This window comes from Podarcis vaucheri (genome assembly GCF_965113315.1).
Source record: "Podarcis vaucheri genome assembly, chromosome: Z".
NCBI lineage: Eukaryota > Metazoa > Chordata > Lepidosauria > Squamata > Lacertidae > Podarcis > Podarcis vaucheri.
Window position 1 is genome coordinate 44,074,022 of NC_138758.1, and position 23,405 is coordinate 44,097,426.

The window sequence follows — 23,405 nt, forward strand, 5'->3', positions numbered from 1 at the left end:
ATTCCAGTCACACCTTATCGCCTGTTTTACATTTACACACATTTGTTTTTGGGTCTTGTGCCCCAAATCATTTAAGTACAGTACCTAGAGATACATCCACACCACAGATCTGAGCTGATTTAAGGGGTCACTCCCTCTCCACTGGGACAACCCCACAATTTTAGTCTGAGCAGAGCGGGTGCCACAGATTACTAATCTTTCACAGTTAATTCTTTGGGGAGAATGTTTAACAAAACCCCAGGATTCTATCTAGGAAATGTACAAGTGGTATAAAACTACTCAGAAATTTGCAGTGTGGATGAACCTGGCACTACTTTGTATTTTTATGATTGGCTTTGTTCTTGCTATTTTGCTATTTGTTCGTGCCTTGGCATTTCTGTCTTGGTATTTCTCGCTGGAATGAAAGGTTGTGCATACATTGTGATTCTAATAATAACTAAGGAATGGCACATTTTGCATGCAGTGATGCATGTATACGAGCAGGTATAATATGGCATAGGTCCAAACCCAATTTCATCTCAAATCTTTGGGGTGGAGTAAGTGAATGCCATGATGGTTAATTAGAACCAATCTAATATACCGGTAGGTTCAGAGTGTAGCTATGACCTGTAGTTCTCTCCCTTGTCCCACAGTTCTTCACTGAAAGATTCACAGCAATTTGCACATAGCCCTGTAGTTTCTTGCTGATACACAACTGTTCCAGTTACAAGGCTGGATTCCTCATAATTCCTTGTAGTCATGCAAACAGCCCATAACCAGGTATATCTCCATGTATTGTTTATTTCATTTCATATCCCACCCTCTAAGAACAAAGAAGAAAAAAGGGCGAGGGGTCAACATAGTACAATGCAATGATGAAGACAAATGTTGAAAGCTCCACAGGTTCTGAAATGGTTTCCATTCCATTTCAAGGGGCAGGTGAGGCTTCAGCAGCTGCACTGGGTTAAAAGACACAGAGGGGGTGTTCTGTTTGTCCCAGAGCAGAATGTGGGAAAGGGGCATGTTTCAAGCCAATAGCACCATTATTTGAGCTTGGGAAATTTCAAGCAGGGTGAAAAGCACAGGAACATGTGTGCAGTGGTGTAGCGTGAGGGGTGCAAGGGGGGCTGGGCGCACCGGGCACAACATCTGGGGAGGGGCGCGCTCGCGCTCGCACTCGCAGCGCTCTGCCCCTACCTGGCTCACTCACTCTCTCTCACTGCAGTGCTGGCTGTGCGAATCCGATCCGAGCCGCTGGGTCGCCGCCGACTGTGGAGGGGGTGGGTGCCAGGCGTGCGGTGCAGAGAGAGAGCGAGGGACTATCTGGGGGAGGGACAGTGCAGTGGCCGCCCAGTGCAGCGCTGAGCGCGGGAGAGAACCACACCAGACCAGACCAGGCAGCAGCAAGAAGAAGCTGGCAGCGGCGGCAGGTTAGGGGTTAGGGGGCGCAAATTACTTGCCTTGCCCTGGGTTAGGGGGCGCAAATTACTTGCCTTGCCCCAGGTGCTGACAAACCACACTACGCCGCTGCATGTGTGCGCAAAGAAACTGCTTCAGATAATATAATCTTGGGAGTAGCAGCTTCAAACTGGCCAGACAGATGTTTCCCTTCCTGCTCCTTTATGGAGTTTTTGTTTACCCCTTCTCTGCATACTCTGACACTTGAGGTCTAGTTTAATTTGGGATACATCTAACTTTCTAATTGGAAAGATGAGCAAATTGTTACAGGGTCCAGTCCCTTCAGTGAACCTGCATTCACTCTTGTCTATGCTACTGAACTTCATAGTGATCACAAATACAATTGAATCAGGGGTATTGCTGTAGTGTCATCCAAATGGGAAGGGAGCAAAGCTTGGATCTTTTGCCCCTTCCTCTGTTTTTTTTTTTTTTTACAGATTGACCTTCCCATTGGAAGTGGCATATATGTGAAAATAAATCAGCAAGTATAAATCATAGCAAAATCTGTGCTGTGCTTCGGGCCTCACAATGTCTTTGGATGAAATCAATATTATTATCAATAATATTATCAATATTATTTTTATGCTATGTTTTTATTCATGAGCACATGTACTCTCAGTCACTGGTAAAACACCACACCAACACTTTGCCAGTGGTGTACAATGCGTCAGTGTGTCTGGCTGCTAACTGAAAGATTGGTGGTTTGAGTCCACCCAGAGATGGCTATGGGCAGGATTCCTGTATTGCTGGAGATTGGACTAGATGGCCCTTGGGGTTCCTTCCAACTGCAATTCTATGATTGTGTGTGTGGTAGTATTTTTATCTATTTGCTAAAGTGTGCATACGAACTCTCCCAGTCATTGGTAAAACACCAAACCAAAAGTTTACTTTTCATTTGTTTGTTTTGGTGGTGGTGCATGTGCAAATCAGAAAATTATTGCTTAAAAATGACTCCTGACACAACTCTATGTGTGAGCAAATGAAGTTCAGGGAAAGGTCCTAGATAAGTGGTAGAGCATCTGCTTTGCACGCAGAAGGTCTCAAGTTTGGTCCCCAGCATCTCCAGTTAGGGATAGGAAGGACCCCATTCCTGGAATCCTGGAGAGTTGCTGCCAGTTAGTGTAGACAATACTGAGCCAGATGGACCAATGGGCTCAGAGTAGAATTGGCAATTTCCTATGTTCTAAGTTGTGGATTAGCAGTTCAGTGTGTGCACGATACAAATATCCTGAAATAATTGAAAGCTCAGGGAGCTGAGCAGACAGAATACATCCAAAACCAGCATTTATGCGACATGGAAGGATTCCAGATCCCTCAACTCCGCTTCAGAAAACAAGACCAGGACTTTGGAACTTCCCCATCAAGGCCATGTCAGCAGAGGAAATTTCTGGAAGCATTTGTAGGTAGCATCCTTTTATTACACTGCATTGTGGAAATTCTGGTCTGTAAGTGGGAGAATCCATGGTTTCAAATGGGCAGTTAGATTAAGAAAGCACCAAAGTAGGTTATGTCTCCTTCACCACCAAATCCCACCAGTGCAGGATTGCTGACATTGACCATGAGTGTGTCATCTTCCCATAGCTGGAAAATACCTCCAACATAAATGGTTTTCTTCCATTTTCCATTATTGTCAATGGAACTCTCACCTTTCATGATTGGGCGAGGTGCAGGATAGCTTGGGCTCTTCAATGAAACCACCTGCATTACGTTTCTTACATCCACACCTTTCTTTCCACAGTACTCTATGTTTTCGCATGTACCATCAGGACATCGGAAAGTGACCTGAGTGTAGACAAAGTAATATCCATTTTTTGGGATCACCAAGAAACCATTGAAATACTTCATTGGACTGTGCTGTTCATTTCTGCGAACTGTCCACTCTAAGATTGGAAGCACATTGTTGGCACAGGATGAATTTTGCTTGATAGCTGTGATAAGACAAAGCAAAACAATTTAGTTATATGCTCTCACTGAGGGCTAAAAACATTCAAAGAGGCTGATGGCTTTTGTGACTTTCTAGCCTGTTATTCAGATTCAGCCCCAAATCATCACCATCACCCCAGGAGTGGGGAAGAAATTGTGTACCCCCAGATATTTCTGAACAACAGCTCCCATAATCCCTGACAGTTGGCTGTGGTGGCTGAGGCTGATGAGTAATGGAGGGTCACTGGTTCCCTGCCACAAACTCAGATGAACACCAGAGGTCCCACCTGAACCCAGGTGAGCCTACCTGAGTCTATGGATAGGAGATAGATTTAGTTTAGGTTGCATCCTAATGTAAACCTACCTACTGCACTTCCTGAAACAAAACTGTCAAAAATGCAATGGTCACTCAAGATTTGCATTTCTCTAAATTTAGTGGTGCATGAAACTTGAACCAGTGGGTTCATCTCACTAGACTGGTAACGTTGTCTCTCCATTCTGTGCTATATCCAGTCTCTCTCTCTCTCTCTCTCTCTCTCTCTCTCTCTCTCTCTTCCTTCCAAATCCTCTCCATATTTTCTCAGGTCTATTTCTGTTTAGTGTTGCCCACTGAAGACCTAGAAGAGGGGTACTGTAGTTCTAGTGGGCCATTAGGATTTTGGCATGCCAATCTCTGCCTGCCCATAGCCAGACCCCACCTACCAGTCAAGGGGGTGGCACAGCCCCTCAGCTTTCTCTGCTTTAGTCTCAGTGTTCTTCTTGTAAAACTCAGCAGGGAGGAGGATGGGGACAAAACTAAAATCAGTTGGCTCCACATGGCACTGGCTCTGACTTTTCCGCCACCTAATGTTGGGTTCCCTGTTCTCTGCCCTACCAATCTCAATGAGCATCAGCCACCACTTTAATAGTTTCACCATCCTACCATATCTAGCCACTGCAAGAAGTGTATGCTGTTCTTTTAAACACATGCACAGTACCATATTTCCAGACAACTGTGCTTTGCAAGCATGTATTTTAATACCACTGAACACTACCAGGGGCTATTCCTGAGACCTTTCTATTCTGATGGGCTTCTGAAAGTGGAAGGAACACACTCCAGAGACATAAAGCTTTGGAGGAGAAACAACTGCAAAGTGAAAAATTACCTGAAAGGTGGATCTTTGGCTTGCTTTCTGAATCTGCAATGTAAGAGAGAGAGAGAGAGAAAGGGAGAGAGAATGAATTACCTAATGCATTCTAAGACCACAATCTTGTACATCCTTACTTTCTTCTGGATAAACCATACATTGCCCCTCTAACCAGATGTTGAGTGAGCCCAGCAATCCTGGAGCCAAATGTATATTGCCATCCCATAATAAAAGAGTGGAGAACTGTTTTAAACTCCAGGACTACATTCCCTTGAGGGCAACCTTCTTGAAATGCCATGGATGGGAGGCATCAGGGGCAAAAGTGGGCTGCATAATTGATGTGGTTGTTGAACTTTCTATAAATGTGCCAGTCAAATCTATTTCCTATAAATCATTGATCTCCACAAAGGTGCAAGCAGTGTAGAAGTATGTTTTAGCACAGGTGATCACCACCTAAGGGGAGCATAGAAACCTTAAATGTAGCACATTTATTCTCATCTGTCAATAAATAATGGGATTTCTCACTATGGTTCAGGAAATAAGCTCTCTGGAGAATTCCTGAGAAATCTGTCCCTTGAATAAGTAGGCAGGGAGTGATACAGAATGTCAAGAACAATATTTTCTGCCTATCCCTGGCTGCAGAGGCATAAACAGTGTTTTAAAGGCAGCTTGGTTTATCACCCATCCAGAGGTGTAATGGTTAGTGTGTTGGACTAGGGCCTGGAGGAAATCAGGGTTCAAATGCTCACTTGGCCATGAAGCTCACCTGGTGACTCTAGGCCAGTCACTGATTACTCCCAGCATAATCTAACTTACATGGTTGTGATGTAATGTGCTCCATGGCTGAGTGGCGATTTGAGCCCTGGTCTCCCAGACCCCAGACCAAATTTCTAATCCTGGGGAGCTAACAGAGTACCCTCCAGATAGTGTTGGATTACACTATGACCATTGATGGCCAATGGTCATGGATGATAGCAGCTGCAGGCCAACAGCACCTAGAGGACACCTGCTGGCTATTTCTGCTCTAACCACTACATCACACTAGCTCTCAATCAATACTGGTTTGTTGACCATCAAGCAGACTGTCCTGTAAGTTTTTTTTTTGTTATTGGAGGTCTGATAGCCCCTAATTGGAGATGATGTAAAAATGGATGGTCTGCATTTTGCACGGGTTGCACAACACCATAGAGACCTCCTAAGGAGCAACTTGCTATAGCACATGTTGGAAGTGAACTGAGGCCCCTGAACCTCTGCAGTCCAGGGCTATGCTCCTTTTTGGACAGGGAGGATGGCCCCCTAGATGCTGTTGGGCTTCAACCCCCATCAACCCTAGCCCACAGAATCACAGAATTCTAGAGTTGGAAGGGACCCCAAGGGTCATCGAGTCCAACTCCCTGCAACAGAGTTCAACAACATTTTGAGGGCCACATAAGTTTCCCATTCCTGCCATGGAGAATGCATCCCCCTTCCAAGCTGTGATATCACCTCAAGCACATTTTTCACCACTAGCTTTCCCCACAATTAAGCATCATGGGCGAAGGGCTGTAGCTCAGTGGGAGAGCAGCTGTTTTGCGTGCATAAGGTTCCAGGTTTAATCCTTGGCTTCTCTACGCAGGGCTAAGATAGACCCCTGCCTGAAACACTGGAGAACTGCTGCCAGTCAGTGTAGCAATAATGAACTAGATGGACCTGTGTTATGACTCAGTTTGAGATAACTTCCCTTTTTTGCACTTTTTTTTGCATTTATTTATTATTAATGTTGTAATACGTATATGAAATCTTTACATATTGATACATATAGATTATATTCGTAAATTCACATTTTCACATTTCATTATGTATCAACATTTATGCATTTCTTATTTCTTGCCCTGTGTCTTCTCTCCACCCATGAGTGACTTCCTTGTTATTATTTTGTAACTTTATTATTGAGATTGTAATTTTGTATCTTAATAATTAAACATTCAATCTTATATATCTGCTTAGCTTAGCTTAATTTAACTTAGTGAAATCAGTCTAAACATATCAATAAATTCTTGTTGGAGCATCTTTTGGTCATGTATTCTTCTACACATTTCCATTCCTGTTTGAGATTTTGTATAGATTGCATTCTAAGTGTTGCCGTCATTTTTCCTAATTCAATCATTTTAAAAAAAAATAATTTGCCAATCTTTCAATGGTGGTACTTCTTCTGACTTCCAACTTTTTGCAATCAATAACCTTGTGGCAGCTGTTGCATATAAAACGATTCTTTTCATGTCTTTTGGGATGTCATTTATTATAAGGTAACGTCCTATGCTCCAATTCTGCCAATGCCTGCTACTGCCTGGAGTAATTTGCTGCAGGGAGAATCTTATTTGGAACACAAAGCAAACACTACAATTCTTCTTCTTCTTTTAAGCAAACTCACAATTTGCAGGAGAGGCCTCTTGTTTCTGGAATATAGGAAGTGTTTCAGGTGACATCTGTAAAGGAAAATGCACAAGTGATTAATTCAGGAATGTGGCACCTCTAATCCATATGAGAGAGAGAGAGAGATAGAGAGAGAGAGAAAGCCTGTGGGCGGGCAATGTCTTGTTTTAATTGATTGGACGCGGGTGGCGCTGTGGGTTAAACCACTGAGCCTAGGACTTGCCAATCAGAAGGTCGGCGGTTCGAATCCCTGCGACGGGGTGAGCTCCTGTTGCTCAATCCCTGCTCCTGCCAACCTAGCAGTTCAAAAGCACATCAAAGTGCAAGTAGATAAATAGGTACCGCTCCGGCGGGAAGGTAAATGGCATTTCCGAGCACTGCTCTGGTTCGCCAGAAGCGGCTTAGTCATGCTGGCCACATGACCCAGAAGCTGTACGCTGGCTCCCTTGGCCAATAAAGTGAGATGAGCACCGCAACCCCAGAGTTGGTCACGATTGGACCTAATGGTCAGGGGTCCCTTTACCTAAGCCACACTGTGAGCCTTTTTGGCCAAATATTAGGGTGTAGATGCTCTAAATCAAGCATGTCCAACCAGTAGATTGCAATCTACCAGTAGATCCCTGGCTGATCCTGGTAGATCGTGGGACCCTTATCGATCGTGGAATTAAATAAAGTTTACTGAAAGTTAACAAATAAAAGCTGAAGAACTCTGGGCAATCCTACCCTCTAAAAGCTCAACAACTCTGGGCAATACCCACCCCCACACGCACATTCCTCCTCCCTCCAATGACAATAGATAGATCACTGCCAGTTTTTTTTATACTGGGAGTAGATCGCAGTCTCTTGGGAGTTGGATGTGCCTGCTCTAAATAAATAAGGTACAGGACAGGTAGCAACTTGGGTGCAAAAGAACCACCAGGAGCCTTGAAACATATTCCTAATTGCTCCTTGGCAAGCTGAGGCTGTGTTTGGTACCTTTTAAACTGGGCACCAAATCCAAGCCCCTCTGGGATTGGGTCCACTTGGGAGCACACAACCCCTTCAAAAAGCAGGGTCTGAAGTCAGCTGATTAGCTTCACTCTGGAGTTTCAGGAGCTCTGCAGTGTATCAATAGGTTTATGGGTAATGAAAATCAAGCCCCACTTGGATTGGCTAGGAAAGTCATCAGCACTATGGTTTCAATTCAATTTGCACTGCCAAGTGGTGGTGGTGGCGGTGGCGGGGGGACGACCAGGCAAAGTGGTCCACCACGGGCTGAAAATGTTCCCCACCCCTGTATTTATTCAACAATTTCAGACCAGTTTACCTGCAAGATCACCTTACCCCAAATATACTCACTCTACCACGTCTGTCTGCAGAACTAGCATTGTTACACTGCCACATAATACCTGTTTGCATTTGTAAGAAATTGGTATTTTAGTGTAACAACACTTACACTCTGGAGCTCCCTGCCTAAGGGACATCAGGCAGACACCTTCACTGTATGTACTATTTTCAGTGCCTGCTGAAAGGCTAGAGAAATCACACCAAGCAAAAATAAAACTCCACACATTCCTGTCCAGTTAATATTTGTACAGTGGTACCTCGGGTTACATACGCTTCAGGTTACATACGCTTCAGGTTATAGACTCTGCTAACCCAGAAATAGTGCTTCAGGTTACAGACTCTGCTAACCCAGAAATAGTGCTTCAGGCTAAGAACTTTGCTTCAGGATGAGAATAGAAATCGTGCTCTGGTGGCGTGGCGGCAGCAGGAGGCCCCATTAGCTAAAGTGGTACCTCAAGTTAAGAACAGTTTCAGGTTAAGAACAGACCTCCGGAACGAATTAAGTACTTAACCCAAGGTACCACTGTACTGGTCAATCCCTGCCCACTCACTCACTCACACAAACAAACCACTCTCCCCCGACAACAACGCAGGCATTACTAATTACAGTAACTTGTCATTTGCTTCCTGCAGCTGTGCATACCAAACAGATGGAATGCAGGAGAGTCCCTTTGGCATGAGGACAGGACACCTGGTACGTGCAGTTAACTTTTAACCCCTAGAGTCTAGACATCACTTTACAGCTGGAAACTGAGCAGGGAAACCAGATCTGCACCAAGCAAGGCAGAGAGCCTTCATTTTGTTTTCACATTTGGAAACCTCAAGCAGACACAACACAATAATAGTTTTTAAGCTCTTTAAGCACATTTAACGTGTGCAGTTTCAACCGGCCGGTTTGCCTGCAACCACTTAAGGTTGAAATCACACAAGTTAAAATGTGTGTAAGATGCAATCATACTGTCATCACCATCGTTATTCACAGGACAATCTGGATTAGTAACATGTAGATGGTGCCTTAGTATCTCTCATAATACAACAGCTACCTGAAAAAGGGACTGTAGATTCAATGTGACTGTCTACTCTAGGTATTGCATATAGAACTTGGCTGTACAAGAAGCAGAAGGACTTTTTGTATTTAAGATATCCTCCTGCTGATTCTCTTTTAGGAGAATCTGTATTTTGTTATCTATTTCTCATTATTATAATGGTATTTATATTACTGCCTTGAGTTTTATATTGTATAGATGTTATGTGCTGCCATTTGTGTTCTGCTTTCTAAACCATGCTGTGGTCTTTTGATGAAGGATGGTATATAAATTTAATAAATAATTTCAAGGTCACCCTCCAGATGGTGGTGGACTCCAGCTCCTTTCATCCATGAGCAATGGCCATTATGAAAATTGAAGTCCAAGGATATCAGGGAGGGGAGGCACAGTTTCACTGACCATTATTTACAAAACCAGTCAGTGCTCTGCATGGGTTGACTGTACCACAAAGGGGACTTACCCCCTGCCAGCACTGGAGTGGGCGGGGAAGAAGGCAGGGGAAGTGTTGTCTGTGAAGTTTTTGGTTTGAAAATCATGGCTGTGAAAAGACCACTTGATTGATTTCCACTTGCCTTTCCACCTGCATTTCTGACCAAGGATAGATGAATCTATCAAAGTTGGTTTTACTCAGTTTTTGTATGCCCAGTCCTAAATTCTGTTCTTCACATTTCCACTTCAGTCTGAATACTTTTTTAAAGTCTTTGTGAGCAATTACAATAATAATGATGGACTTTATCTGTATTGACAAGAGTCAAAATTAAAATGATTTACAAACTCAGAAAAAGCACTGCTTTGGTATGAAACAAGGTCAAAATTAGAAAGTTAATGAATCTTACTATTTGCTCATACATACATACATACATACATGTATTAGGTGACCCACTGCCCCCAAATCACAAGGACACAAACATTCTGAATACCTGAAATGTCTCCTATGGGACAGCAATCCCTTAACCACCAGGGAAAATCAGCAGAAAAGACCATGTTTAGGATCAGGGTGGATCTCCTGCACCTATGAGTACTTTATGTAGAAAGTACACCAGCAGAGATAATGCAGTATGTCATTTAAAGGTTAAGCCCACTAGTCAAGAGGGGTGTGTGTGGAGATGTTGCTTAGCAACAAGGTAGAGTGACATGAGCTAGCATGTGCTCTGGTTGGTTGTTTTCTCAGGAAGTTTTCTCTGTGTTTTTAGTTGCATGCCCCCCTGTTATGTACAAGGCCTTAACTGAAAGACAAAACCTGTCTGTTCCTTTCTCCTCAAATTATGCACTGTTTGTTGTTCCATCTGTTCAGTAAACTGTTATCAGAACTTTTTGCTCTAGGCTCCACTTGTATTATTTACACAATTTCTCTAACACTTAAATAAAGAATGCAACCACCCACATCCGCTGATGGAGTTTATCCATGACATAAATAGGAAGTTCAGTTCCCTGGTTTATACTCAGCTGGGCCAACAAGCTTCCACCCTTGGCAGAGGCCCATATTACAGAGCTCCACACATGACACCAATATACTTGCATTTCCTTGAATGAAAGCACTGTAGAAAGTTAATGAGCAATCTCATTTGCTGTGTGACCTCTGCTCATGCTAATTGCCAACGGATGTTTATGCAATAACTCCTACATGAGTTGCATATTGATAAATGACAGAAACATGCTGAGTTTTTATTATCTGGTATTATGCTGGTATTTATTATCAATAAGATAACCAAGCAAAGGATTTTATCCCAGGTTATTCCTACTCAGAATAGACCCATTGAAATTGATGGGCATGGCTAGCTTAGGTTTGTTCATTCTGATCTACTCTAAGCAGAACTTAGTCCAAATCATTCCTGAACCCACCACATCTAGGTATATTTGCTGCTGCATTGGTCTTCAACTACTCATCCAGTATCCACTATCAGGTTGTGGACTGATCTAAGGCAGGTCACAACAGCAGCTGTGCCACCATACAAATATTTTTTTTTTGGGGGGGGGGGTAAGAAGTAGGCCCCCAAATGCATGTCCCAAGCCTGGAAGAAGTTCTGTGTAATTCAACTAACTTTTACTCAAAGTAGATCCATTGTAATTAATGAAGATGTCTGAGTTAGGGTCATTAATTTTAATGGGTCTACTCTGAATAAACATTAGTTGAATACCACCCACAGTCATCTGTCTTGCTTGGTTCCTGATGCTGGATATTGTCTTGTCTGATCCCACCATGGGTTGGTTGTGAGACTATTTTAACATTGCACAGTCTCCATTTATAAGTTTTGAAATGAATAGGCCCACAACAATATACACCTCTATGTGGAAGGCTCCCTTGTTGATATGTGACTCATGCTTCCAATATGTCCCTTTACAGAATCTATTTTACTGTGGTGTCTGCAAGTGTACTAAACCTTCTGTTTATTTTATTCAAACTTCAATAGTGTGCTTAGGTTTGCCACCTCTGTTCCCGCAAAATACAGGACAGAGCAGGGCAGGGCAGTTCGGGGTGATTTCCCCCCTCCCATCTGGTTCTAAAGTGACTTCAAAGCAATCCATTACAATCTCGTGCAGCCTAACAGGATGGCATCTACGGAATTTGTCACACACAAACACGTGCACACACACACATACACATGAATTTTAAAATCTGTCTGTGCTTAGCTACCCAGAGCTTAAATACATGACCTTTCACACACCCTTTCAAACAAATGCATTTGGAGAGGATCCCAAACTTGGGAGAGAGAGAGAGAGAGAGAGAGAGAGAGAGAGAGAGAGAATGGACTTGAAATACAGGTCAAAACTGTATCAATACAGGATGCAGCATTTTACGTTGAAATACGGGACAATCCTGTATTATACAGGACAGGTGGCAACCCTAATATGTGCTTCACACAGCCGTTGTTCGTTGTTTCTTTATTGTTTGCATATTGTTGTTTTTGATCACTGCAGATGGTGACAGCAGTCACAAAATTAAAAGATGCCTGCTTCTTGGGAGAAAAGCAATGACAAACCTGGACAGCATCCTAAAAAGCAGAGACATCACAAGGTCCGTATAGTAAAAGCTATGGTTTTCCCAGTAGTGATGTATAGAAGTGAGAGCTGGACCATAAAGAAGGCTGATCACCAAAGAACTGATGCTTTTGAATTATAGTGCTGGAGGAGACTCTTGAGAGTCCCATGGACTGCAAGAAGATCAAACGTATCCATTCTTAAGGAAATCAGCCCTGAGTGCTCACTGGAAGGACAGATCGTGAAGCTGAGGCTCCAATACTTTGGCCACCTCATGAGAAGAGAAGACTCCCTGGAAAAAACCCTGATGCTGGGAAAGATGGAGGGCACAAGGAGAAGGGGACGACAGAGGACGAGATGCTTGGATAGTGTTTTCGAAGCTACCAGCATGAGTTTGACCAAACTGCGGGAGGCAGTGGAAGACAGGAGTGCCTGGCATGTCCATGGGGTCACGAAGAGTCGGACACGACTAAACGACTAAACAACAACAACAAATTGTTGGTTTTGAAAACTCAGTAAGCACATCTTACAGTACAGTTGAGTCCAATGAATTAATTTCAGTGGGTCTGCACTGAGTACACATTACTTGAATACCAATCATGGTAATCTGTCATGTTTGATTCTTGATGTGGCTGTTCATATCCCAGTGCGACACTTTTCTCCAGGCCTATCCAGTGCTTTTTATCTAGGGACACTCAAGGGTACGCAGTACCAGCGCCTTTCTTTACCTGGGAAAAAACCACTGGTTAAAAGCATGGCACTTACTATAACAACTTCATGGTGAGCACTGGCACCTTTTTTCTGGAAGAAAAGCACTGCTGCGACCCAATTTCACTTTCTGTTGGGGGCAGAGAATAAACAGGTGGAGGTGCAAACTTGAGCGGCACAGGCAGGCAGGAGAGCTACAGAGGGTGCACACAGCTGTGCAGATATGTGCTAACACTGCAGCACTCCTAAAATGTTCCTCAGTCTATGCAAGTGATTGCCCAGATTTTTTGAGGGGGTAGGGGGTAATAATAAAACCCCACACATACAAGTCATTTGGAAAAGCAAACCACAGTATTTGCATGCTTTGCACACAATGTTAAACCATTAAATAAAGTTTAGTTAATAAATCCCAATTTATTCATTACTAAATAATTAATAATATACTTATTTATTAGTTATTACTAATTAACTATTTGCTGTTAAACCATTACCGCCCAGTCCAGCCCTTTAACTATGGTTTGTTAGCCAAAAGGAACCATGGTTTGTTGTTGGCTTACTGAACTTTGCTATGGTTCAGTGATAGGTGCAAACTCACACAGTTCCTTAACTATGGCTTAGGTGTGGCTTGTTTGTTTACCCACCAGGCTATAAAGATGCTAGTCAATGGGGTGGTGGTGGTTAGAAATTGTCTTTTGCTCAATGACTTTCACCGACTGGGCTGGGCAGCCTTAAGTTTACACATGTTGGAAAGTCCCAAATCTGGATTGCAAGGGGAAAGGGTTTTTGTGGCGGGGGGGAGGGGGGCATATTGGAAGCACCAACACTGGGGGAAGACAGGAGAGGAGATGAGGTATATGAAGTAAGGTGATCTTAGCAGCATCAGCAGCGCAATCCACCCACTCTCCTGGACATTCCCTGAAACCTGTACACACTATGTAGTCACATCCTTCATCCCCTTCCCTCATGCAACAGTTTTCAGGAGCATGGAATCCTGCCTGAAAACAAAATGTCTCATTACCCTGGCACTGGATTCCCCTCATTCATGGGATGTCAAGGAGTCTGAGTCAGAAAGGGGAAATTACAGAGAGGGCCAGCCCCAGAAGCACATCCATGAGAGGATCTCGTGATGCTGGCACCACTCCAGCCAAAGGATGTAATGTTCCCATACTCTGACCCTGAGGACTCTCGTATCACAGAAGCCCTCATGCATGCAGCCAGCCAGCCTTCCCTGCTAATTTGTAGTGGGGAAAAACAGTTGGAGAAGGCTGGGCCCCTTTAACTGAAGAAGCCCCTTTCAGTAAAGTTAGACAGAAACACTTGCTGCTATAGTAGATAGGTAGCCGTGTTGGTCTGTCATAGTCAAAATAAAAAAAATTCCTTCCAGTAGCACCTTAAAGACCAACTAAGTTAGTTCTTGGTATGAGCTTTTGTGTGCATGCACACTTCTTCAGATACTTGCTGCTATGTAAGGCTCAAGACAAGTCCACACTTCTGTTAGTCCCATGCCTGGAAAGCACAGGTGTGAACAGGTGTGAACTTGACCCATACTTTCTAGATACAGGCCCAAGTGGTTTTCTCTCTGCTCCACTCCTTTCCCAGGTTTGCTCCAACTGAGTGCTAAAGAGTGGTTTCCCCGTGGTGGTGTGGGGAGTGAACAGTGAGAGAAGAAGAAGTGTAGAGAAGCCCGGAGTCTAAGGTCACATCTGCCCCAAACCAGCGGCGTAGCGTGAGTTGTCAGCACCCGGGGCAACGCAAGTAATTTGCGCCCCCTAACCCGGGGCAAGGCAAGTAATTTGCGCCCCCCCAACCCCTAACCTGCGAGTTGCCGCTGGCGCTGCCGCCCAAACGACGCCGCTTGCCCGGAGGAGGAGGGGGGCAGAGAGGCGAGGAAAATGCAACGGCCCAGCAGCTGCAGCAGCACTGGCGGAGGCGGGGCTGTGAGGAGGGGCTGCCTGGCGCGTCCTCCGCGGTGAGCGCTGAGAGTCGCTGCCTGCCGGGCGCCTTCAGCCCGGACGCGCGCACAGCTCGTCGGTTCCGCGAGACATGCGGCTCCGCTACAGCCTGCGCCCGAGGCTCTTCGGCGACTCCGGAGGCAGCGAGCGCGCCCCCCCAGATGTTGCGGCCGGTGCGGCCGGCACCCCTGGCACCCCCCACGCTACGCCACTGCCCCAAACAACAAACTCTTATTCCACTTTATCAGTCATGACTTCCTGCAAAAACATGATGGAAGCTCTTGTTTGTTACGGGTACCGACCTCACAGATCTACAGTTCCCACCAGTCTCAACAAACCATAGTTCCCAGGATTCTCCAGGTATGTTAAAGTGGGATAAGAGTGCCTTAAATGTAAGGTGTGGGTACTGACCTTCAACGCTGACTGGTCCTTGAGCAACAGCAGAATCCTGTGCGAGGCTTGGCCCCAAGAGGAGGACAGAGCAAGAAAAAGTCCCTGCTCTCCAACATTTTTTTGCAGAATATTTGAAACAATATTAGACTATATACTCTCTAATGGGTTATATTCATGCAGCTCCCCTATCTGGGGAAGGATGATATAGTATCTAAATGGGAAAGTAATGGAGTCACATTTCAGTATACCATTGCGGGGGGGGGGAGTGCGCGCACAAGGGAATAATGTAGAGCAGTGGAAGGAAGGGGTTAAAGAAACCCTAGGCTGCTATAATCTTTTGAGTGCTCTTGAGGAGAGTGGGCAAATAACTCTTGAGAAAATTTCCACACCTTTGCAGCCAGCCAATAGGAAGGGGCAGGGAGATCTGCTGAGGCAATGGTAGCAATACAGCTCTACGAATTCTTTTCGGATGTTGGGTAGGTAATATGAAGCACATGGGGAGTTAAGTAGGCCATAAAAGGTAAAGGTAAAGGGACCCCTGAACATTAGGTCCAGTCGTGGCCGACTCTGGGGTTGCAACGCTCATCTCACTTTATTGGCCGAGGGAGTCGGCGTTTGCCCACAGACAGCTTCCGGGTCATGTGGCCAGCATGACTAAGCCGCTTCTGGCAAACCAGAGCAGTGCACGGAAATGTTGTTTACCTTCCCACCGGAGTGGTACCTATTTATCTACTTGCACTTTGACATGCTTTCGAACTGCCAGGTTGGCAGGAACAGGGACCGAGCAACGGGAGCTCACCCCATCGCGGGGATTCGAACCACTGACCATCAGATCGGCAAGTCCTAGGCTCTGTGGTTTAACCCACAGAGCCATCCACGTCCCTTTTAAGTAGGGCATATGCTCCCACAAAACAAGCCATCTTTGCATGATCTTCTTTGTGGTGATTTGCAGTTTGCATATGAATTGTGGTTTAATTTTGGCTAAGTGCAAGGGTATGGAACCTTGGGGCAAATGTGCCCCTTCTCTGGCTGCTCTTTCTGCCCCTTGTAACTCATCCCAGACTACACCTCTGACTTGCCTTGGACTGCACCCTGAGTGTTTTTGCCTGGCTGGAATGTGTTCCTGAGACTCCCATGATGCCTCTTGCTTGCCTGGATGGAGGATGGAGAGGAGAAGGTGTAGAAACTAGCCAACTGTACAAAGGTAAATTTTACATGTGTTGCTTTGTCAGCTTTTGTCTCTAATCCTGCTCATGTGGCCCCTAGAAGCCTGCCTAGAAGGAAATGCAGCCCCCGGGCTGAAACGAAAGTTCCCCACTCCTGGGTATGGGTGATGCATGAACCAGGCCACTCCGTGGAAATGTAAAAGCACAGAGAGACCAGAAAAAAGGTGTGGGGGACTATGGAAATTAAATATACTGTATTTTTCGCTCTATAAGACGCACCAGACCATAAGATGCACCTATGTTTTGGAGGAGGAAAACAAGAAAAAAAGATATTCTGAATCCCAGAAGCCAGAACAGCAAGAGGGATCTGGCTTCTGGGATAGCCTCTTGCTCTTCTGGCTTATGGGAAAGCCATGCGAAGCCTCTTCAGGGCAGTGGGATGAAGGCTCCCCCTGCCCGGAAGAGGCTGTGCACGGCTAAGCCAGAAGCCAGCACAGCAAAAGGGAAGCCTCAATGCAAAGCCTCCTGAGTGAAGAAGCAGGAATGCTCCCGCTTCACTCAAGAGGCTTTGCATGGCTATCGCTGAAGCCAGGAGAGCAAGAGGGATTGGTGCGCACCGATCCCTCTTGCTCTCCTGGCTTCAGCAATAGCTGTGCAGCCTTCATTCGCTCCATAAGATGCACACACATTTCCCCTTACTTTTTAGGAGGGGGACAAGTGCGTCTTATAGAGCGAAAAATATGGTATGTATTTCAGGTAACCTCCTGGCTCTCATATCTGGATCTCTGTGCATGTTAGGATTCTCTCTAAACTGCAGGATCCCTCTCAAGGTATGGAAGTTCAGAGGGCTCTTTAACTCATTGTGTTCTAGCTCCATCCTATCACCCTTTTCATATTTCATTCCACTGCTGAATCTGCCCCTCTCCTCTAGCCATCCTGCATGTGGGATCTTTGCCTCTTACCTACTATCTCTTCTGGGACCATGTCCCATTCACCTTTTCCAACTTTTTGTCTGCTCCACACAGCTCCTGCCTGCCTCACAGCTGACCAAACTGTCAAAGTAAGCCTTCTTGCAGAAGGTGAGTTTTGAACATCCTATTCTCGGCTGCTATATTACCCGAGCAATTGAATGTTTATGGACATTCCATAGCATCACCACTAGCATCACCCAACCATCATCTGGAACCTTACTGCTAGAAGCACCACAAAAAGTCTGTGTCACAAAGCTTAGTGACATCATAAGAGTTCTGCTGCATGAAGCCAAAGTCCAGCAGGCTGTTTTCACTAGTGGCCAACCTGCCTCTGTGAAGGCTTTAAGCAGGAGCCAAGTGCAATTGCAGCTCTCCTCACGTGATTCCCAGGAACTACAGTATATTCAGAGACTGGCCTTCTCCAACAGTGGTGATAAAACACCAAATCAGGTTGCAGGTTTTTTTTATTTTCTGGATTGTCCAACCTTATATTGTCCAACCTTTTATGCCTCAAGTCTTCCATGGGAGATGAGGACACAACACACAGACACCTTGAGTCTGGGGCCCTCCAGAAAAAGCCCACTTCAAAAAGTCTTCCTGCCCTGATATAATGATTCCACTGGGGACAGAATTCCACTCCCCTAATCAGGCCCAGTGGTACCTTGTCGTGTCCCCTGTCCTCTAACACTCAGCTGAGTGAGTCTGATAAGAATTACTCAGCTTGAACTGGGGGAATCAGTCATTTAGTCTGGCAGGTTACTTCTTGAGCCGTCTCAGTTAAGTCACCTGGCAGGGCTGTTGTGAATAACAAAAATGGCATATTTGATCTACAACAGGAGTGGAGAATTTCAAACCTTGGGGCCAAAGGTGGCCCTCAAAGCTTCTCTGTCCAGCCCTCATGTCTCCTCCCCAGACCACCATGCCTACCCAGATGCACCCCCTCTCCCCAAGAGAGTGTCTTTAACTGGCTTGACTGTATCCTTGAACTCCGATGATGCCTTCTGCTTGGAGGATAGAGAGGGGTGTGAAAGTGTGTGTACAAACTAGTCTACTATTTAAAGGTAAAACGGACATTCATTGCTTCGCCTGCATCGCCTCTGGCCTCCCACCCCCTCACATGTACACCCCAAAATACTGACAAAAAGTGAATGAAACCCATGGGCTGATAAAGCCCACCCTCCCATCTATAGTAGTCAGCACACGCACACATCTTAAATCTGCAGTAACAACAGCGACCTGCTCCCTTATGCTGGAGATGAGCAAATTACTGGAGCGCGTTGCAATCTAAACTTCATCCTACAAGCATGCCCCTAAAAACACACACAAACAGCCATCGCCATGACAAGAAGCAGAGGAGAAACGAATGAATGAACGAAGGAAGGAAGGGAAGAGTAACGTTCCAACTACACTTCCGGATTCCACAACTGTGAAGAGAGAAACAAACTCCCACCTCCTCTGGTCCACAACGTTTCTTTGGGACGCGGTTCTGTGGAGCCCCACCCGCTCCACAGCTTCCCTAGCCAAAGATCCCTCCGTGGGTTTCCGCATTGTTTATTTGTTTGTTTACTTAACAGAGTATATAGACTATTTAATCATTCCAATACCTCTTAACAGAAAACGATAATGGTAAGTCAGCCTACAGACGGATCAAAATACGAGTACAGTAGAAACAAGTTAAAATGTTCAGCATGAAATTTGCATGTTGAGCGTTCAGTGAGAAAGTACCTGCTTTGCGCGTCCCAAAGTCCCAGGTCCCGGGCATCTCCCAGTACGACTGGGGGAAGGGGGCGAGGATCCTGCCTCAAAACACTGGAGGGTGCGCTGCTGGAAGTTCTGAGCTAGACGGATCCCTGGCCTGACTCGGCAGCTTTCTCTGATAAATCCCGCCCACAGAGAGACAACCTACCCTTTGATTTGGGGAAGCGCGGGAGCTCAGCGTAAGAGCATCTGCTTTGCATGCAGAATGTCCCACGTTCAAATAAATACCTGGCACCCCGTGGTTCGAAACCCCGGGGAGCCGCTGCCGGTCAGTGCAGACACTACAGAGTAAAACGCAGGTCCTTGTATTATTCCTTACCTCGTCTTGCTTGCACCTGAGGCTGCTGCCCAGCAGGTAAATCACGGGCATAGCCAAGAGCACAAGAAGCAGAAGGCAAAAAAGCGCCAGACACTGGAGCCTCCGCAGGTCGCCCGCCAGCCGCTCCCACCTGTACCCGTAATGCTCTTCCGCCAATTGCTGCATTCGCGCCCCGTCCATAGCCAAGTCTTCCCCAGGCTCTGAATATCACCGAGCCAATGGGGAAGGGGGGGTAGCAAATGTCTTCTGGGCCCTGATTGGGGACCCATTATATAGCCCTGTATATTCCTGGGTGGAGATAGGAGGAGAGGGGGGGGGGAGCGCGAGAGCCATCCCACTCCGCGACGCGACTAGAGGGCACGTGGAGTTAAGGGGGGAGACACACCCTTCCATCTCAGCCAGGATGCCACACCTACGCCGGAATCGCCTCGCTTTCCCTAACGCCTGGGCTGGGGAGGATGGCACTTAGGAAGGAGGAAGTCGGAGGAAAGTCCCCGAGGGGAAGGGAGAAACGCGAGTGAGGGAGGCAGTGAGTGGGGCAGCGGCAGGAGCTTCCGCTGAGACTAGCTGCAGTGTCAGTTTCCAGGTGCCTTTCTCAGTCTCTGTCTCGTTTCCTATCTTATCTGAAGCTCATACACCTTTTTGAGACTCTTAATAAAAGAGGCTCAAGGTCTTTCAAATTGTTCTCACCTTTAAGAATGTAAGAAAAGCCCTGCTGCATCGGACCAAGAACCTATGTAGTGCAGGACCCTGATTTCTCAGTGGCCAACAGATACTTATGGGAAGCCTGCCTGCAGGACCTGAGGACAACAGCACATCTCCCCATTTGTGATAGCCAGTGACTGGTATTCAGAGGCATACTGCCTTCCACAGTGGAGGGAGAACAAAGCCATTATGGCTAGGAGTAGCATCCATTGACACCTTTATCTTTTTTGAAAGGTGCTGGTGGCCGTCACATTTAGTGGGAGCAAATTCCATATCATACCTGTGTGCTGTGTGAAAACATACTGTATTTTTCTGGGTATAAGACGGTATTCCCCCCCCCTTAAATTTTTGTAGTTAAAATTGGGGGTCATTTTATACATGGATGGTGAATGCAGAGGGGTTAAAAAACAAACAAACACTACTTATCTTCCTGCAGGATCCATCCAACCCTGTCGGATGAAAAAGTGGATGAGTTTGTGCCCTTGAAGAACACGTTTTAGGGATGCTTAACCACACCACATCACCAGGCAGTCAGGAGGAGGCCCTTCTTGGCACACTGACAGTAAGTGATGATTAAACATCCACCCACCCATTTTAACCTAACTTACAGGCCAGGGCCAGGAAAGCAGCCTCGCCTCTGTTCTAGGCTCTCTTCCACCCTCAGCCAACTCATCTGCACTTGCTTGCCTCTGGCACTCTGCTGATGGTGCTAGGCCACTTGAAGGGGCGCTGTCACTCATGCATAGCCTTGTGTTAATAACAAAAGACAAGGCTGCTGGATCAGGCCAAGGGCCTATCTAATCCAGCACCATGTTCTTACCAGCAAGACGCCTGTGGAAAACCCTCAAGCAAAACACAAGCTCAAAGGCACTCTCCCCTCATGAGGGTTCTAGCCACTGGTATTGAGAAGCATTGGAGACAGGGCAGAGCCACTGTGGCTAGTTGCCATTAATAGCTCTCTTATCCATGAATTTGCCTAATCCTCTTTTAAAGCCAACCAAGTTGGTGATAGGGACTCTGGTGGTGCTGTGGGTTAAACCACAGAGCCTAGGACTTGCTAATCAGAAGTTGGCGGTTCGAATCCCCGCGATGGGGTGAGCTCCCTTTGCTCGGTTCCCTGCTTCTGCCAACCTAGCAGTTCGAAAGCACGTCAAAGTGCAAGTAGATAAATAGGTACCGCTCCAGCGGGAAGGTAAACGGTGTTTCTGTGTGCTGCTCTGGTTCACCAGAAGCGGCTTAGTCATGCTGGCCACGTGACCCGGAAGCTGTACGCCGGCTCCCTTGGCCAATAAAGCGAGATGAGCGCCACAACCCCAGAGTTGTCTGCGACTGGACCTAATGGTCAGGGGTCCCTTTACCTTTAAGTTGGTGGTGCTCACTGTCTCCTGGGGGAGCAAGTTCCATAGTTTAATTATGTACTGAGTAAAAAATTACCGTACTTTCTTTTTTTCTGCCTTGAATTCTCCAACATTCAACTTCATTCAATGTCCACAAGTTCTAATGTTAATGACAGAGGGAGAAATACATTTTTCTCTTCACATTCTCCTTGCCATACATAATTTTATAAACTTCTGTCATGTCATCTTTTACCCACAGTGCCACCCCTTGGACTGGATGTAAGTATGAAGGCAGGTAAGCAGGAAGATGAGAGCTAGGCAAAATCAGACAGAGGTTGGTGGAGTCATACCTAATTTGCCCTAATGGACCAGCCTTCTGGTAGAACAACAGCTTCAGCAAGATGCCTGAGCAGAAAGGCCAAAGCTTCAGCAACAGGGAAAAGGAACATTTTTGCTGACCTTTCATTGCAGTGGGTGTAAGATCTAACCCAGATCCATCCTCTAGCATGCACAAAAGTCCCAGAGCTTGAGACAAATGAAGACCAGAAGACTTCTCAGAGGGAGAATTTGAAAGCTGTTGCTCTCTCAGCTCCACAGTCACGAAGCAAAAAAGCTGGGTTTAGTACTTAAAGGTAAGAACTAGACATTCTGTCCAGACTGATTCCTCAGTAAGTGGATGTCTTTGACTTGAAGAAGGCATAGCAGGAAAAAGTTTTTCACATATACACAGCTGGAATTGAGTAATCCCTCTGGCTCATTTATGCAAAGGTCATAAATTTTTCTAATCCTCTCTTAAAGTCATCCAAGTTGGTGGCCATTACTATCTCTTGTGGTAGTGAATGTCAGGTTTTCATTGCATTTTCCATCTAGTGTCAATAGAGTGCTAAGTTCATGAGCGTCTTACCTCAAAACACCACCCAAAGCTATCCCATTGGGAATGGAGATTAGAATCCACCCTACTTGGATGACTAAAATAATTAAGGGGTGGAGTGACTTTCCTATGAAAAAAGGTTGCAGTGGTTGGGACTCTTTAGTTTAGAGACAAAGCAAACAAGAGGTGAACATTTAGTCTCTTAAATAACTACTATGAGTGGAAGTCATGCCAAAATTCATTGTGCCCAGCTAAGCACATATTTTTCAGCACATGAAAACAGAGTGTTCATGTTTACTATAGCCATCCTGCCACTATTTTGGCCCTCGTTCTCATTCCCCTTGGTACATCTGCTGTACTAACATAAGAACAACCCTGCTGGATCAGGCCAAAGGCCGAACTGGCCAAACACAGTAGCCGCCTGCATACTATTGGGAAAACCAAAATCGGTACCTGAGTGAAACAAAAATACTCCCCATTTGTTATCCCTAGCAACTGGTATTCAGGGACATGCTGCCTCTGACAGTAGAGGGAGTCATTAAAAGCCTTATCCATTGTCTTCCTTTTTGAAAATGGAACATTTCAGTAAATTTTGGCAAATTATCATACTTTGTTAAAGCACTCTTGTTCAGCTGGAACCACATGGGCATACACTTTAACTGTTATCAACATTTTAGCCACAGTTAACATAATGCCTACTAAATCATGATGGTCTGGTTGGACCTCTCTCTCTTTTCTCTCTTTAGAGATAATTCAAATAATTTGTAAGATGTTCATTGGTATGTGATATCCAATCCATTTTCTGCATGAATGCAGTATTTCCTCCACCCCCACAATTTTTGGTTTACCATATTTGGATGGAATCCACCACACTCTTTCCACATTTCCTGCATCAATTATTCTGTGATACATTTTTGGCAAATGGAGTGAGGTCACATGCCTACTATATGACTTTTTAAAAAGTTATATTTACTC

The 23,405-nt window shown here is 45.5% G+C and overlaps 1 protein-coding gene and 1 long non-coding RNA gene across 3 annotated transcripts; one reads left to right on the forward strand and one right to left on the reverse strand.

Annotated features, from left to right (window-relative positions):
* Positions 1-2,833: 2,833 nt before the first annotated feature.
* On the reverse strand, positions 2,834-19,955 carry TNFSF15 (TNF superfamily member 15). The gene is made up of 4 exons (XM_082209022.1): positions 19,518-19,955; positions 6,898-6,952; positions 4,506-4,538; positions 2,834-3,365 (listed from the first exon to the last, which is right to left on the reverse strand). Exons 1-4 carry the CDS (start codon positions 19,695-19,697, stop codon positions 2,917-2,919), a joined length of 717 nt encoding a protein of 238 aa, XP_082065148.1. The 5' UTR covers positions 19,698-19,955; the 3' UTR covers positions 2,834-2,916.
* Positions 15,128-22,828, forward strand: LOC309524415. Of its 2 annotated transcripts, XR_014215900.1 has the most exons (5): positions 15,128-15,270; positions 16,365-16,507; positions 17,495-17,548; positions 20,659-20,784; positions 21,819-22,828. It is a non-coding gene; the product is annotated as an uncharacterized lncRNA (long non-coding RNA). The 2 variants fall into 2 exon arrangements; XR_014215901.1 differs by lacking the exon at positions 16,365-16,507.
* Positions 22,829-23,405: the final 577 nt, after the last annotated feature.